General features: G+C 38.6%; 1 protein-coding gene across 1 annotated transcript; it reads left to right on the forward strand.

Annotated features, from left to right (window-relative positions):
• The first annotated feature begins 27 nt into the window (after positions 1–27).
• Positions 28–3,842, forward strand: mrpl22 (mitochondrial ribosomal protein L22). The gene is made up of 7 exons (XM_067608886.1): positions 28–194; positions 296–332; positions 1,801–1,936; positions 2,039–2,104; positions 2,452–2,529; positions 2,710–2,779; positions 3,533–3,842. Exons 1-7 carry the CDS (start codon positions 170–172, stop codon positions 3,739–3,741), a joined length of 621 nt encoding a protein of 206 aa, XP_067464987.1. The 5' UTR covers positions 28–169; the 3' UTR covers positions 3,742–3,842.
• Positions 3,843–11,573: the final 7,731 nt, after the last annotated feature.

Consider the following 11,573-nt stretch of genomic DNA (forward strand, 5'->3'; position numbering starts at 1 on the left):
TACAGCTGTTTAACACTACATTTTACATACATCACTACTATGACTGACAATTCATTAATTGTAAATTTATAATAAATCTCAAACGCTACATAGTACTTAAGAAAACTAATATATAAACAGACGTTAACTTTACCGTAAAGCGAACGCTAAACCGTCGTAAAAATGCAACATGGCCACCGCTATGACAGGACGTGGTAAGAGTAATGTAGCCTAATTATTTACAAATTTGCCATTACATGATATTATTAACTGTGTCTTCTGCTGATGTTTTTAACTGCATCTTACTTGTTTACAGGCATCGCTGTCGTTAGGAATCTAACTGGGCTGTTGCGGTAAGTAACGCTACATTGATATCAGTAACGTTAGCATCAGAGCTAGAAAGCTATCACTGACACTGCAGAAGGACAAATCAAACTCATATTGGCTACTTCTCATTTACATTAAAGTTATCTTTGCATAATATATTCTGCTAAAATGCTTAAAAGTGTTCATAAACAGGAGGTGCAGTTATGAATTAGCTTAAGGGAAATTTAATTAAAAACACTGCTCGTTTAGGTTAGTTTGTAGGGTGAAGAAAATGTTTTTGTCGAGAAGCATTTGGAAATACACTACAGTGTGACTGTACCGTCTAATGGTGGCAGTTCCTGGTTGTTTTTGGTTGAGACATGGCACGATAAACTCTATTGGGTTATGCTGAGAGGTGTTTCTAATACTGTTCTAATATTTTGTCCATCCCATTAAGGGAGACTATAAATATTAGAAACACTTGTCAGTATAAGTCGACACAGTTAAACAGCACCACAAACTACAGCCTCCAAAATCAACACCTTCATGAAGGTAGGATTTATTGGAGGGCTGTTATATTACACTGCATTAGCTCTATCTAGTTGTACCTGATAAACTTGAGTGTAGGTGTTCACTCTTTTTTTTTTTTTTTAACATGTAATGATAACTTTCATAGAGCTGCAACGATTAGTCAACTGACTGAAAATCAATTGCCAACCATTATGATAATAGATTAATCACTTTGAGTATTTTTTTTTTTTCAGAAATAAACAACAATTAAAACACAAATTCTCCGGTTCCAGCCTCTCAAATGTGAATATTTTCTGGTTTCTTTAATCTTCTATGACAATAAACTGAATATCTTTGAGTTGTGGACTGTTTGTCGGGACAAAACAAGACAATTTAGGTTGCATTAAGGGCTTTGGGAAACAGTGATTAACATTTTTCACCATTTTCTGACATTTAATAGACCAAACAACTAATTGATCAATCGAGAAAAATTTTAATCTTATTCATTATGAAGAAAAATCAGTATCAAAAATCATACTTCAGTCATATACAAAGGATTCCATGTAACATAATAAGCCATTTTCATCCTAAAACACAGGCACAGCTGGGCTTCTTTTACATAGGGGTGTTAATGGACTTTTGGGTGTAGCATTGTAACAAGGCTCAGTTCACAGTATCAGCAGCAACATAGTGAGACATCAGTGTCACATTATAATCAAATGTAATGGTGCTCCAAGAAAGGCAGATGAATCTCCATGTTGAAAACACGTTGCATACATGCGGAGGTATATTCTAGAGTTAGGAGGCAGAGTTCAGAGTCCTTACTGTAGAATGTTTTGGTGGACAAAGACCTGTAGCACCTCCCAGACAGGTTCCATGATTGTACTTGCTCCTTCTGATTACGTGTTTGATGTCCACAGATTTTTGTGACGGTAGAGGCGAGCCTGTGATTTTTTTTGATGCTCTGTTTGTGCATGTGTGAAGGTCTGAGCTTGCTCTCTCCAGGTTACCGGTTCTGGTCGGTGGCCCTCAGCAGCTGTCATGCCTCCACACCAGCACTCCGCTGGAATCAAAGAATTGGGAGAGGAACAACCTGAAGGTGTATCCACCGCAGCTTCCAGACGAGCCCCGCAGACCAGCAGTGAGTCTTTCATAAATATTAACCGAATAAGCAGAGAAGATCTTTTGTTATTCCCGTGTGAAGAATCTGAACGCTCTGGTGTGGTTTTTTTTCTTTTCACAGGAGATCTACCACTCCAGGAGACAGATTAAGTACAGCAAAGACAAGATGTGGTACCTAGCCAAAATGGTGAGACGTTCAGGAGACACCTTTTTGTCATAAATATCACATCCTCAAAACAGTTTCGTGCCAGAACATGAAGCAGTAAATCATGTCTCTTCCACTTTAAGTTTATAAGTCCACTAAGCCTGTACAAACGGGCTGAGTGCTTTCTAGTTTTAATCTTATCTGTTGCATGCAGCATTTTTTTTCCCTATTATTTTGTCGATAGACTCGCTGTGCTCAGGGTTGACTAAAGTATAGTAGCTGTAGTTAAAAAGCAGCCTCCTCAGGCAGCGCAACACCCCGCTGCCCTGACAGCTGTGCAAGAAACCTTCGTTCGGTTGTCTCATCTAAATGTTCGTTCTCCTCCGCAGATCCAAGGGATGAGTATCGACGAGGCCATCGCGCAGCTGGAGTTCAACGACAAGAAAGGGGCTAAGATCATGAAAGAGGTCCGTAGCTGCGTGTTCAGTTCAGCCTTCCTGGCTGTTGTACTTGTTTGATACAACTAGAGACCTCAGTCACAGATAGGTCTTAATGAAGTGCCTGTATGATTTTTAAAATGTTCCCCTTTTTACTGCTATTATTCATGCATTATTTTGACATCATCCCCCTTATCCTTGTTTGTTCAGATTCTTCTGGAAGCTCAGGAGAAGGCAGTTAAGAATCACAACGTAGAGTACAAATCTAACCTGTATGTAGGTAAGTGTCTGCACATTAGGGACACAACTCATCAACTAGCTAGCTTAACACATTTTAACAAGTTGATTCCGCTCTATAAATTTTGGTTTTAATTTCTTTTAAAGTGAGTTGTTTTTAAATGGTCTCTTATAAATGTAAAGGTCAACAAGAAGACATTAGGATCAAGTAATGTGACGCCCATTAGTAATGGCTCAATATGTCTCAACATAAAACATTTGTTATTGAGTAGTTTTTGAGACATTCTGCGAACTAGCAAGACAAACGGACAAGAAGATAAGACTGAGAACATATAAGCAATATTATTTTAGGATGCGGTACATTTTTTTATATTTGGACATTTTGGAAACTTTCTTCAAAGACTTAAAAATGAAAAACTTTTGCCTCTCCAAACATATTCAGAAATCTCACATTAGTCATCATGCTGTCAGCCATTGTGCCAAAAGCAAATAACAAATATTTCAAAGTGACAAAAAAATGACCTTCAGTAGGAGGGGAAGCTAGTAAATGAATATTTCGTTAAAAAGCAGCAGATTTCTTTTCTGTTCGGAGCTGAACAGAGTGAGTAATTTATATAGAGTTGCAGACGTCATTACAGATAAGCCATGCTTATTATTTTGACCTGTTTTCATTCAAAGGCACCTCTACGAATCAAATGAGTAATTCTGTACCTTATCCTTCTCTCTGTTTATCTCATCCTGTCTTTCCATCACACACTGCCTCCTCCCGTCTCCCCTCCTGTCTCCCCTCCCGCAGCTGAGTCCCACACCGGCAAAGGGAAGTACCTGAAGCGGATCCGTTTCCACGGCAGGGGGATGTTTGGCATCATGGACAAAGTTTACTGTCACTACTTCGTCAAACTGGTGGAGGGCTCGCCACCCAAAACAGAGGAGAAGACGAGCTTCGACCAGGCAAAAGAGTACGTCCAGAGCCTTAAGAACCGAACCATCATCCACAGTCTATAGACCAGACATCCAGCAACATATTTTACCCCAACTGTTTTTCTCTGTCTGTGTGTATATTTCATTTGACATTTGTAAATAAATTACTGAGTGAATGAATTCTACCATTGCTCATTTTTTGTGTTTTGTCTTTTTTTTTTAAATAATAATGACTGTGTCCAGTTATGCAGTATTAAATAAAATAGGGACTACTGAAGGCGGAGATCATATATAAGCTTAAGTGAATGTTTAACAAAAAACAAGCATATATTAATCAAATAGAAAGATAACTTCTTATAATAAATTTTGTTTCCTGTTGATATTTAAGTAAATTTATGTCACAGAAAAGGGATAATTGGGAATTTAGTTCCACAATGACCGATGTACCACTGCAAATGTGCATTTGGAAATAACTATAATATAACAGCAACTGCAAATAGTAGCTAAAAATGACCCAATTCAGTCATACATGTTGTTTGAGATTACATTGGTTATCCTGACCAGTGTTGTATTGTGCTGTCAATCCAAAACATGTCTCTATAGTGTCGTCAACTTTGTTTCTGTACACTGCAGCCATCTCAGACCCAAACAGGCTACTCAATCAATAAGGAGAGATCACTTGGAAGTGTATAACAATATTTATTGATGTTGGTGATAGAAAGATATTTGGCGATTAGACTCCATCGATGTGAAGCATCTCCATAAAGCGAAGGCTCTTATGAAGATAGATGATAGGACAGGAACCCTCCGGAGTCTAGACGGTGGTGGTGGTTGATGAAACCTTTGGACAAGTCTCCCTGAATATCATGGAGGTCATGGTGGTGATGGGGAACAGGTGGGTTGCACAATAGGATTGCATTGTATTGTATTACAAGTCATGAAAGAATTGCAGAGATATTTAAAGAACGCCATCTAGGGATTGATTGGTTTGAGGAATGCAGGCAGAAAGATCATTGGTCAGGTATGATGATGTCAGAATTGCAAATGAAAGGATTTTGACAATGTGGGAAAGCAGAAGTGACGGAGAGATAGAACAGGAGGACACAGCAGACAATCACCCATAGTGGAATAAAGGCAGAATGTGAGGGAGAAATAGATCTTGAACCTTTGCCAAAGCTGCATTTAAAAGACCTCTGGAGCCCACTTAAATATAATATTCCAAAAGAATATGATATTTGCTTTAATTCTTAAGTTTGCAAGTAGGAGTAGGAGTTTTTTTTTTTTTTTTCTCTAAAATTTCACTTTTAGCACCTGAAACCAGACTTCAAACTGGAGTTTGCCACAGTGACACTCCCTCTGCTGTGCCTCTCCTCCCAGTGCAGCACACAGCAAGTCACAACAACACTACAGGCGAGGAAGAACATCCCACTGCACCTCAGGAAAATATAAGTGTTTTTGTGCCACATGAAAATAGAGCTTTAAGTGTGTGTCACACTGTCCCAGCTTTATTTTGATGGGCTTGGTAGTTTTTTTTTTTTAGGGTGACAGGAGTCACCACAACACCTCCTCTGAGTATAAACCTGTCAGCTTCACTGTTCTTCATCCTGTCACTTGGACCGGAGCTCTGTGAGAAACTAGCCCACAGACATCCTTAGAGCCACCTCAGTGCCTTTATAAAACACAGGAAACAATAAGCTTGAAGTGATTGGCTTTCGTAGGAGGTTTCAGTCTGCCAAAAAGAGGTTTTAAATGTAAATTTAAAAATAAATTTCATAGGTAAAAGCAGCCTTCTTAAAAATACAACAATTATTTGGTTACAACTCCCATTATCTGTTTAATGTTTTCCTGTGACTAACACTTGTGGGAGGACAGATATGTTCTTTGCTTATTCATTCAATTTCTTGCTTTATCAGTTTGCTTTTTTGTTGCTCGTACATTCTTATCTAAAACCCTACAGATTTTAATTACGTCCACTCAATGTGGTGTCTTTCATGTTTTCATCTGTTTATTTTCTTTTTCTTTTGGATTAATCAGCCACCCACTCATCATTATTGTCTTATTCTGCTAATAAATTGAAGTTAGAGGGAGAGAAAACATCCATGGGAGAATAAACAGAGATGAGAGCATGAAAACATGTCCTCTTTGGGAATTTGTATTTTCTAAAGGTCACAGTGTCTCAATGATTTGGTCTCACTGTTCCTAATTGGCCTTCAGTTTCCTGTTCCTGATGTGAGTGATCCAGCTCATGTATCTGCCTGTCACCACGTCCCTCCCAAAGCCCTTGTCAGCTCTGAGCAGCTCTCAGTGTATTTTCAAATAAAATGCCATCTGCTGGCCCCACTTTCTGCCCTCATTCTCAGGTTGGAGGCTAGCTCGGTCCCACCGCACAAAGCAACACTGACTTCTGAAAAGAGCAAAAGGCTTAATCTTTTTTATTTTCTTTTTCCTCCTCCTCTCGGTTGAAGACTTCCACTACCTGATGGTCTCTGTTTCCTCGTGCCCTCCCTCCACCTCTCTGAGCAGAAAACATTTAGTGGAATATTAATTATTTACAATTTATTAAAACAGTTATAGCCACACAGTCCTTAGCCATACTGGATTTTTTGAAGCTGCCAACACTGATATTTGAGAGTTTAAAAAAATTAGATAATGAAATTGTCTGATAGCATTTGACATTTTTGAGAGCAATCTCTTGAATTTGGTCAAATTGTGACAAAGATATGTACTGGGCGGCATATTTTACGATTAAAAAATAAACCTTTCAGTGCTCTCTGGTGGACAGACTGCAATGAAGACACTTTTTACATTTCTGTACTGATATTTCTTGTTACCTGTCAGCTGACATACAGTATATGCTGATACCAACATCTCTAATATCCACCAATGATATTGGCCATGCCACCATTTTAGAGCTGCAGTAATTAGTTGATTAATGTATTAGTTGATCGACAGAAAATTAATCGCTATTTATTTTGACAATTGAGTAATCGTTTTGAGTCATTTTGTAAGAAAAAATGCTAAAATTCTCTGGTTCAAGCTTCTTAAATGTGACTATTTTCTGGTTTTCTTTTGAGGGTTTTGGGTTCAATTCCTAGTAGCGGTGCCTCTGGTTGTGGCTTCCAAGGAACTCCATTGGCTATTTAAGTGTGGGAAGCCAGTGAGGTATCATATCCTTGTCAGGTTGGTAGGGGGTTGAATTGGATCCCAGCCAATGTTTGGAAAAAACGAGCGCAAAAATCTGAAAAAGAAATATTTACACCTCACAACCAGGTGATAGAACATGTTTGGCATTATGAATTAATAAGGGCGACCCAAAAGTGTCAGTCTAGTGTTAGTCTATGTGTGGCTGTGAGGTTCAATCATTCAGCATCTCTTTAGGATGTGGCCCAGTAAACCGACCTTTGTGTGCCGTGTCCACTGGATGATCCAGCTTCTGAATTGGGACACAGCTCCAAAGAGTACAGGACAATGAAGTTCCTTGTTTTCTGTTGGACCACTAACTAAATAAATGAATCCTTTTCAGAGTTTTTCATTAGTCATTACAACTATAGATGTCAGTACAGTCCAAGCATGGAGTTTATTGGATGTTTCAAAGGTGAAAGAAGAACATTCTCGCAAAAATCTATGGAATAATCAGTTAGTATCTTTTTAAATTCATTGAGACTGACTGGAAGATTCATTCATTGATCCATGAGGTCAGTAAATAGAGCAATGGTGCATTCAAGAGCACCGAGAAAAGGGTTCCTATCACAGAAAAACAGAAAAATTCAGCACTAACTTTTGTTTTCCACAAACTGTCTCCCTTTCCCACTGTAATCATGCAAAGACAGGCTGCAAACACACACACAACTTGCTTGTGTGTCATGCCTCCACCAATTAGTCGAAATTGTACAGATGACTGCCTTCGCCCGGCGGCTTCGGACGCACAGATACACACTGAGATTGAAGTGAAAAATGTTTGGCAAAGCTTCGGCCAATAAACCTGAGAGGCTCGTGGTCCATCTGGGCTTTCTGTCAGATAAGAGTGCATTTCTGTGAGTTGTGTTGGTGAAGTGGCAATACTGCTGATGAATGGATGCGCGAATACTGAGCCATGAGTGTGACAGTGAATAGCCCATTGAGAGAATGTGTGAGTGTGGTTTGTCACTCAGCTCTTGTCTTACTCTAGTCATCATTTTCAATGAAACAACAATGAATGAAAATGAAAAACTCTTAAAGAATCATACCAGTGTTTTGTATGTTTACATCACATTTACTCCACAGCTGACCATTTTGCAGATCATGCAGCTGTGTTTTATAACTTTGAATTTGTTATACCTTTAAACATCCATTGGTTTCAATGATTATCTGTGATATACATGAAACATATGCAATACCACACAATAATAATGTAACCTGGACAAAAATAAACGCAGACCTGATCTTCACATTGTGTTAAATTCTGCTAATTTATTTTTTAATGTGAAGAACCCTTAACATTCCAACGGCCCGCCTGCGGGTTGTCAGACTATTGAGTACGCAACTATGCTATGTACACAACTCCTGTCTTTAATTGGGTACTCATGTGACACATCTTTGGAAAGCAAGCAAGATTCTTGTGATTCGATTGATGCAAACCATTTCAGGATACAATCAACAGGTACAATGACACCTCTGTCAGACCACCAACCAGCGAACAAACAATTACAAAATTCATGCTAACGTTACTCATCTGTGAAGCCTCATATTACTCCACTGACTGATACAACTCTTGGCAAAGGTCCAGTCGATCCAATCCAATAAAATATTTAGTCTAAAACACATTATTACACCAATAAATATCCATGAATGGCTGTTGCATCATTTCAAATTAGCCAGCAGATGTCCTAATCTTCATTGTATTCTCCAGTTGCATTAGCATGTAAACATTAGCCACATCTCAGCATTGAAATGGTGGCTGCACTCTGACGTTTCAATAGACACTATTGACTGTATATAAATATGGACGTCATGACAACTCCCCAAAAGTAAAGCCAAAACATCTGGATTGCTCCCTGATGGCTGGCTGCAGTATAGCTCTTAAGTCCCACCCCCTCCATGTTAGCAGATGGGACATGAGCCAAACTAAAAAATAAACTACAATAGCCAATGAGAGTTCGTGTTGAAAGGAAGTGCTTGCCCTTCTTCTTTCGTGTAAAGACCGAGCCAATAGGAACAGATTCTGCTGATGACTGGCGCTTCAAGTAGCTAATGAAATTCCAAAAATGACCATATGCAACTTTAGTGGTTTCTATAAAGCCACAACATGTAAATTATGTGTATTTAAATAGTTTGTTGTACGTTACTTTTATACAAACTGCTTTCCACCATAGTGTTTTTTTTTGGACTCTTTTATGTGCACAAAGTTTAGTTTCAACAAGGGAACAAAGCACTATAATGTAATTTATGTTTCAGTTACTTTGAAGCAGGGGTTATTTGGTGTCTATAAATGGCCTTTTTTTGCCAGACGCCTAGAAATACCCTTAGAAAAACATGTGTAAAATATTTGTTTTCTGTGGAATTCTTATTAAATTCGAACTTGGACTAGGTCAGGCTCCATACTGTGGTCCCATTGTGTTTTCCAGCTAATAAGTCACAGCTATAGGTCATCTGCAGGCATCTGTTTGCAAAAAAAATATTCAGACAGAAATAAAAACCTTCAGTGTGTTCAGACTTCTATTACTCAATGCCAGTAACATTTACAGTGATTCTGAAAGTTGGAGGAAAAACTTCAGTGTTACCTTTCAAAAGAGACTAAAACCATGCATGTACTCCTAATGGTTCAAGAAGAGCTTTCAGTTTACTTTAGGTATGCCTTAAATGCCTATAGGCATTTAAGGCATACCTAATTTTACAGGAATTTAAAGGAATGTTAAGGGGCCAATGGAAATGGAGGGCAGCGGAAACACGTAGTGAGCCGGTGCAGCCGGATCATGAGCTGAAACTCACTGTAAAGCTCCGTAAAGCCAAAAAGACCCAACACATTACACAGTCATTTCATGTTACTATGAAAAATACTGATTATAGCCAATCTAAGTGTAAAATCTGTATCAATAGCCTATAATGTTAACAGTGGATCACAGTTTATAAACTGCAACTTAAAAAACTTAAAAGCATATTTTTTCACTTTTTTTTTTTTTTTGGATGAACCAATCCCAATTAACGGTCCACTTAGTTTTGTCCTCGGCTTATAACTGCATAATATGGTCTTCTTCAGCAGATGGAGTGTGCTCAGTTGTCATGGAAGTGGAAAAATGTAATAAGCAGCCCTTGAGTTTTGTCAAACTATTTCCAAGGTCATGAATCAACTTTTACGCTTAGTTTATATTCTGCTTTGTGTTCATATCATGTCTGTCAATGTCTTACTGTAGTTGCTGTGTATGCAAAGACAAACACATTCTTGACCACACAGCAAGGTCCACATGCAAATCAACATTTCCTTATATAACCACTGCACAAGCACATGATGTAAGTACATGCAAAACTAACACATCGTTTCCAGAATCTAAATGTCTTTTGTCAAGAGTCACTTGTGTGGTGAAACATTTATTTCCCTCCATTGTGGTTTTCATGAGAAGTCATATAAATAAATGATCAGAAATGCAAAAGTAAGCTCCTATACAGCTCTGTTGCCCCCCAACATCCCTCTGCAGGGATGCCATGGAGGAGTTCAGTGGTTACATGAAGTGAATTATGTATCGTTTCATTCTAAGCATGAGTTCATCCACCAACAAGACAAGAAAACATGCTACCAGCATTGGGAATTAACTGGAGGAAAGATTCAAATAGTCTGGACTTTATTATTCATGACGGGTGAAATTGTGCATTCAAAATATTCTGTACACAAATGTACGCACTACACAACCCGGGCCACCACACACACATACACACACCTGGATGAAAGAATGGGATGCCGTGACGCTTCTTTTCATTTGTTTTTAATGCTGGTTGTCGGTCAACGTGCTGAGCGGCCCAGCGGAGGCTCAGATTGAGAAACAAATAGAAATCAGAGGCCAGTTGTGTGGGGAGTGCCTCAGGATGTTATTCATTTCCTTTTAACTTTTCCATTTTATGTTTTTTTTCTCTCCCTCTCTCTCTCTCTCTCTTTGTGGTTGCAGTGTGCAGGGAATGACATCCGCAAAATAGTGTTAGCTCCCAAATGAAATCTTCGGCACAAACACCACAGAGCAGGCTGCCTGCTGGCCGGCGCTGAATGCTTTGCCCTTGAGAAACAAATCCAGACACAAAACACTTTGTTAGTTCTCTGGACAGCCTCCAATAAAGCTACGTTCACCTCTTTTCCCTGAAAAAAGCTCACAGTCTATATCTCTTTGACAGGGATACTTCTGTTTTTAAAAGAAAAAAGAACAAAAGTAGTAGAAACAAAAGTACCTTAGAGCTTGTCTGTTCTTGTTGAAGTTCAATATTTTAGATGATTTGTTTTTGGAATTAACAACAGTAAGGCTTTTTTAATACTTTGTTTCCTCATCATGCTCTTCAATGCATGTGATACTACTGAAATCTTTTAATCTTTTGGATGTTTTGAGTATCAAACATACCCTGTAAGCTTGAAACGTGGCTTATGGTTTCCTTCTTGAGAAGAGTGACTAAGGACTAAGGTCACCAACTACAATGTACTCCAATGGTTTTCACAGCCTGCATTGTCCATCTTTATGTTCATCCATTGATCCATCCATTTCCTGCTGCTTATCTGGGTTGTGGTAGCAATAGATTGAAGGTTTCAGTATGCTTCACATAACCTGCTGTAACTTGTACAATATGTCTGAGTCTGACTATGTCTAAAGACAGAAAGTATTTATACCTATTCTGAATGACTACACTAAAAGGCATTGGGAAAAGCGTGCCAATGAATCTTACAACTGAGAATAACAGCACAC

Source organism: Thunnus thynnus, chromosome 13, assembly GCF_963924715.1.
Source record: "Thunnus thynnus chromosome 13, fThuThy2.1, whole genome shotgun sequence".
Lineage (NCBI taxonomy): Eukaryota > Metazoa > Chordata > Actinopteri > Scombriformes > Scombridae > Thunnus > Thunnus thynnus.